At 41.2% G+C, this 6,961-nt stretch overlaps 1 protein-coding gene across 1 annotated transcript in view; it reads right to left on the bottom strand.

Moving 5' to 3' along the window:
* Positions 1 to 834: 834 nt before the first annotated feature.
* Positions 835 to 6,961, bottom strand: part of RAD23B (RAD23 nucleotide excision repair protein B) — a 49,194-nt gene continuing 43,067 nt past the window's right edge. The window contains exon 10 of the mRNA XM_002708127.6: positions 835 to 3,248. Within this exon, the coding sequence (XP_002708173.1) occupies positions 3,135 to 3,248 (114 nt within the window). The 3' untranslated portion in view covers positions 835 to 3,134. The remainder of the gene's footprint in view (positions 3,249 to 6,961) is intronic.

Raw genomic sequence — 6,961 nt, 5'->3', positions numbered from 1 at the left:
TGAAAGGAGAAACTAGAAGTGTTACTATATAGAAACTTAACTAAAGCCAAGAGTCCAAAAATGCCAAAAAGGACTACAGAACATCATACAATTTTACATATGATGGACTAAATTTACAAATTTACAGGGCTGGCAAACTTTTTTGGTAAAGAGTCTGATAATTATTCAGGCTTTGTAAGCCATGACAGCTACTCAAAATCAATTTTTTTTTTTGTAATACAAAAGCAGCTATAGACAATATATACATAAACAAGCATGGCTATGTTTTTCAACAAAACTATTACAGACACTGAAAAGTGAACCACCATTTTCACTTAACAATTTTTGTTTCCTAGAACACTTAAACGTAAAGAGCATTCTTAGCATCTGGACCAGACAACAGGAGGTAAGCAAGATTTCACTCACTGAGGTTCAGAACAAAGTGGAAAATTCACAGGGGAGGATATCTGAAACCGGCACCCAAACCTCATGGCTGCAGAACTTACAAAGCAGACTTCCTTAGGAATGCCGCATTCCCTGGAACTGCTATTGGGGGGGGGGGGGTGTAGCTGGAAGGAGGTGTTGTATCCGCCTCTCTGGCTGGCTACTTTAAGACAATAATGGAAAAACCCAGAAACTCTAGTGCAATCTCTAAAGCACTCATGAACCTTGATTTGCACTCCATGAAGTATCCCCTCTCTGTGTTCATGTGTCAGCTGAGCAAAGAACCAGTGCCTGGCTTGCTATTATGCTACATTCGTACTGAAGAAAAGTATTGGTGATAGAGAGATTGTCAATTTTCAATCTAAGATTCTAGCAAACAATCACTTAAAAAATGAGAAATGCAATGCTGGATGTATTGAAAATATTTTATAATCAAATCTCTAGAATCTTGGCCATCTAGTACAGGAAAAATTTATACGGTGGAACACTTCAGTATTTTTAAACAAAAAGAAATATTTGACTAGAGGATGGCACAGAATTTCACAAATATAAACTTTAGCTTCCTCACATTTTCCACAGAGCAACTGAACAATTAAAAATTCAAGAAATAGATGACAGTATACCGTGAATGCAAAATTCCAAAGTCAAACAGCCACTTACATTGAGATTTAGCAAAATCTATTTGTAAATTAAACAATAACAGCAAAAGGTACCAAAAGCCCATTTCTTGTATGGTGCCTCAGCTGAGGTACTGTAAAGAATGATCAAAACTTGGCCTGAGCTGTCTTCTGGTAATTATCAATTCTATCTGTAGTTCCGTTGTCCAAGGACAAATGCTCCATGTCACCAACTTCTGCTGTCACTTTCCAAAGAAGTGGCTGCTGTTTGTTTCCAGTTTTCACAATGCACTGAGCAATAAAGTAGCACATAAAAACTGTCACAAAACAATTGAGTGTATTCCATTATCTGACCAGAAATGTCACCCCCTTGCCAACTCATTGCCTTGAAAGATGAACATCTTTATGAATCCTCATCTCATTCTCGAGACATTATGCATAATTCATTATAAAGCAAACAGGTAACACGGAGTCCAAAAGCTTGCTATGTTTATGAAATAAACACTTAAAAATTAAACATGATACACTGCGAAGGAAAATCAAGAGTTTTGTTTATTTTCATAAGAGACAGGTTATGAACGCATGATGTAAAAGCTGAAAAGCCACCACCAAACTGTGCTAGGGACACTGCAAGAGAATATACGCAGGGAAATATTTGTGCAAATTCATCTTAATATCAGATGGCAGAAAAAAAATATTTCCTTAAATAGACTGTTTATACTCAGGAAAACAGATTTGATAAACTGAACAAGTAGGCACGGCCCCTCTCATGATGAAATGACAGTGCCAATGGAGAGTCCAAAGAAAAAAACTGAATTTGAAAAAAAAAATTCCAAATAAAAACCAACACTGCTATTGCGATCTTTCTTTTAATACGCCATGAGATATCTTGATTGTATATTTTCCAAAGTACTTTCCAGTCACATCTCCCAACCCTTCCAAAGATCTCACCAGTCTTCAATGCAATTAAAATGCTGGCTTACAGTTTTGTCTATCTTCTCTTTTTGAAAGCAGTATAATACTAATGACTTTAATGGTAATACATTCTTATCTAATAAAGCACAACATTTACAAGTATCAGAAACCCAGTTTTGAACATTTGTATTAATCCTGAACCGGATCAGCATTCTGTGGGTTTTTTAAACAGGCAGTAGTTTGGCTTATGACTTGTTCCTAAACACATTTCTGCTGAACAAAGGGGAAGAGAGAGGAAGAGTGAATGCTGCATTTCTCCATTGGCCCCGAAAGTGCTAATTTCACAAAGGGATACACCAAAAGCAAACATGCAATGGTTGTTTTAAAACTTTTACTGCAATATAACAATAGAGTAAACAGTAATTAGACACCTACCAATTTTTCCCCAAAACAAAACAAAACAAAAATGTAAACAGGAAAATAACTCTGCCTATACTTGTACAGCTCCTCAAATCATGTTAGAAGGGTCTCACATTCAACTCAATGATCAGCAAATTTTAAAATAGCAGTAATTATTTTCATTTTTAAGAAAAGGTTCCCTTTCTTCCCCTCCCCCACCCCAGGTATTTAACATGGAAGATGGGCTTTCTTACATATTAATTTTATACTTATGTGAAGCAGCAACAACCATCAATAACTTGGCATTTCTGTTTGTAGTTGCTCCAAAATTTTTTCAATTTCACAAAGCCATGAATCCAGTGTTGCCATGAACAGAGAATGAAATTCTAGGTAGCAAAGACTCTTTCTGAAACTGATGTTAAGTCAAAGAAATATAAAGCAGGGCATTACACTAAATTTCTGGATCTAGTACACTAAAAAGAGTGAAACCTAGGAAAAGTTACCTACTGCTTTATCGAAGAAATAAAGACCTGCAAAAGCTGATTTTTTGGTTGTATCCTATTTTACACACTGTGTGGATCTGCAGCATCTGCTACTTGAAGCAGACATGCACTGTATTTATCCCTGCCCTGTATCCTAGATCCCTCCCTCCCCACCCCCAACCATCTACTACCGTATACCAAGTATTGTGGATATGAGCCCAAGTCATCCCAGACAAATCCAGTGAACAAAGTTAGTGTAATGCACTGGTGTGAAGTGTGAGATACAAAAGAGTCCCTTTCAATCTTCATCAAAGTTCTGCTGTAGAAGAAAATTGGCAGCCAAATTCTCATTCTTCTCACAAGCAAAATATGCTTGTATCACAAGTCCTTCAGGAAATCCTAATGCCTTTAACTGTAAGAAAAGAAGGAAAATATATAAATCACTGGGACACTAAAAATGAAGTTAACTAATGCGATATAAATACATAACCTTACAGAAACTGCTACCTCCAGCGAGTTTTAGTATATTATCATGGAAGACAGGATGAAAGCACCTGTAGGAGTCTACTTTTCTTTTCATACTTGGCAAAAGCAAACATGTCTTATTTGCAAAAGCCAATCCTTAATCTGAACCATTACTCTCTCTCTTTTTTTAAAGATTTATTTTATTTATTTGAAAGACAGAGTTACAGGGAGAGGTAGAGACAGAGAGAGATGTCTTCCATCCGCTGGTTCACCCCCCAATTGGCCGCAACGGCTGGAGCTGCACCCATCCGAGGCCAGGAGCCGAGAGCTTCTTCTGGGTCTCCCATGCGGGTGCAGGGCCCCAAGGGCTTGGCCATCTTCTACTGCTCTCCCAGGCCACAGCAGAGAGCTGGATCGGAAGAGGAGCGGCCAGGACTAGAACTGGCGCCCATATGGGATGCTGGCTCTTCAGGCCAGGGCTTTAACCCACTGCGCCAAAGCGCCAGCCCCAAACCATTACTCTCAATCTCCTTATTCAACACTTCATACTAAAAAAACAAGTGATCAATTATTAACATTACAAATTATATTTTGAAATCAAAACACATAGCATTCTATTTTTATCTCCTTAACATTTATATCATATTAAATGGTGAGAGCAGCTACGTAATTTCACCTTCCTAGTATGTTACAGAGGCTTTCCATCATCTCAACTACCTTATATTTGATTACCTCCAGAAATGATCTTTAACAACTGGGCAAATATGTAATTCAACACAAATAACTTCATCCATGAAATAAGGAAACACAAAAATGAGTTTGTTATCTAGGTCTTTCCCAGATTAAACCTACACTAGTAAGAACACATAGGGCAAAATTCAATTACATGCTTTTACAAGACACCTATTTTATACTCAAGCCACAAATATGCTCAAAATGAAAGGGTGGAAAGATAACATGCAAAAAATAACCAAAAGAGAGCTTGAATAGTTGGTTATATTTACTCAGAAAAAGTAAGTCTTTAAGATAATATTACTGGGGCCAGCACTGTGACACAGTGGGTAAAGCCACTGCCTGTGGTGCTGGCATTCCACATGGGCGCTGGTTCCAGTCCCAGCTGCTCCACTTCCAGTACAGCTCTCTGCTATGGCCTGGGAAAGCAGCAGAAGATGGCCCAAGTACTTGGGCCCCTGCACCCACATGGGAGACCCAGAAGAAGCTCCTGGCTCCGGATGGGCACAACTCCGGCCATTGCGGCCAATTGAGGAGTGAACCATCGGATGGAAGACCTCTCTCTCTGCCTCTCCTCTCTCTGTGTAACTGACTTTCAAAATAAATAAACCTTTAAAACAAAAAAAGATAATATTACTACAGACAAAGACATTTTATGATTTTTTTAAAGGAAAGGATCAGGAAAACACAACATTTATAAACATATATAACAACAAGGCCCCCCAAATACACAAAAAACTGAAACCATCAAAGGGAGAAACTGACAATTCAACAACAATAATTAACATCTTCAATATCAACACTTTCAATAACAGGGGCTGGTGCTGTGGCGAAGTAGGTTAAAGCCCCTGTCTGCAGTGTGCAGTTCAAGTCCCGGCTGCTCCACTTCCAATCCAGCTCCCTGTTAATGTGCCTGGGAAAGGAGCAGAGGATGGCCCAAGTGCTTGGGTCCCTGCACCCCACCCACATGGGAGAACAGAAGATGGAAGACTTCTCTCTCTCCTTTTTTTTTATTTTTTTTATTTTTTGACAGGCAGAGTGGACAGTGAGAAAGAGAGACAGAGAGAAAGGTCTTCCTTTGCCGTTGGTTCACCCTCCAATGGCCGCCATGGCTGGTGTGCTGGGGCCAGCCCACCGCGCTGCTCCGATGGCAGGAGCCAGGTACTTCTCCTGGTCTCCCATGGTGTGCAGGGCCCAAGGACTTGGGCAATCCTCCACTGCACTCCCTGGCCACAGCAGAGAGCTGGCCTGGAAGAGGGGCAACCTGGACTAGAACCCGGTGTGCCGGCACCACAGGTGGAGGATTAGCCTAGTGAGCCATGGCACCGGCCATCTCTCTCTCTCTTCTTCTCTGTGTAAACTCTTTCAAATAAATAAAACAAATCTTTCTAAAAAAAAAAAATATATATATATATACAACAGCTGGGCAGAAGGCCAACAATGCAGCTAAAAACAGATTTGACTAGCACACATTCTCCTCAAACCATGCTATGCCATAAACAAATCGAAGACTGAAATTGTATTATGCAACGTATGTTCTCTGACCACACTGCAATAACCTTAGAAATCAATGGGAGGAAATTGGGAAAGTTCATAAATGTGCAAATTAAAACAATCCTAAACAACAAATGGATCAAAGAAGAAATCACAAGAGAAACGAGGAAATACTTGAGAAAAAGGGGAACAATATCCAGCATAATGAACTTACGGGGGGCTGCTGCGACAGCAATGTTTAGAGGGATGCTTAAAGCTACAAACATCTGTATCAATACAGATATCCAATAACCTAATCTCCCATCATATCAAACCAGAAAAAGGAGCAAACTAAACCCAAAGCAAGCAGAGGAAAATTAGAGGAAAAAAGATTAGACAGGAAATAAATAAGAGACTAGGAAACTAACAGAGACTCAATAAAATCAAAGGTTAGTTCTTTTAAAAAAGGAGTTAGACTGATAAATCTTTTATTTTATTTTATTTTATTTTTTTGACAGGCAGAGTGGACAGTGAGACAGAGAGACAGAGAGAAAGGTCTTCCTTTGCCGTTGGTTCACCCTCCAATGGCCGCCATGGCCGGCGCGCTGTGGCCGGCGCACCGCGCTGATCCGATGGCAGGAGCCAGGAGCCAGGTGCTTCTCCTGGTCTCCCATGGGGTGCAGGGCCCAAGCACTTGGGCCATCCTCCACTGCACTCCCTGGCCACAGCAGAGAGCTGGCCTGGAAGAGGGGCAACCGGGACAGAATCCGGCGCCCCGACCGGGACTAGAACCCGGTGTGCCGGCGCCGCTAGGCGGAGGATTAGCCTAGTGAGCCGCGGCGCCGGCCTCTTTTTTTTTTTTTTTAAATGTTGGAAGATACTTTTATTTTTTGACAGGCAGAGTGGACAGTGAGAGAGAGAGACAGAGAGAAAGGTCTTCCTTTGCCGTTGGTTCACCCTCCAATGGCCGCCACGGCTGGCGCGCTGCAGCCAGCGCACCGCGCTGATCCGATGGCAGGAGCCAGGTGCTTCTCCTGGTCTCCCATGGGGTGCAGGGCCCAAGCACTTGGGCCATCCTCCACTGCACTCCCTGGCCACAGCAGAGAGCTGGCCTGGAAGAGGGGCAACCGGGACAGAATCCAGTGCCCCGACCGGTACTAGAACCCGGTGTGCCGGCACCACAGGCGGAGGATTAGCCTATTGAGCCGTGGCGCCGGCCAAGACTGATAAATCTTTATTTAAACCCAACAAGAAAAAAAGAAATCTGAGAACTCAAACTACGAAAACCAGGAATATACGCAGAAATAGTACTACTTTTTGTAAAAATAAAATCCTTAGAAGAATAACCACAAAACTTCCCTAAAAGAAAAGCCAAGGCACAGATAACTTTACTGGTGAATCCTATCAACCTTTTAAGGAAGATTTAATATCAATTCTTAATCAAACATGCTATGA

Source organism: Oryctolagus cuniculus, chromosome 1 (genome assembly GCF_051225735.1).
Source record: "Oryctolagus cuniculus isolate XC-2025 breed Fujian yellow rabbit chromosome 1, ASM5122573v1, whole genome shotgun sequence".
NCBI classification, from domain to species: Eukaryota; Metazoa; Chordata; class Mammalia; order Lagomorpha; family Leporidae; genus Oryctolagus; species Oryctolagus cuniculus.
Note: the sequence above shows the minus strand (reverse complement) of the source record. Positions and strands in the feature narration are given on the sequence as shown.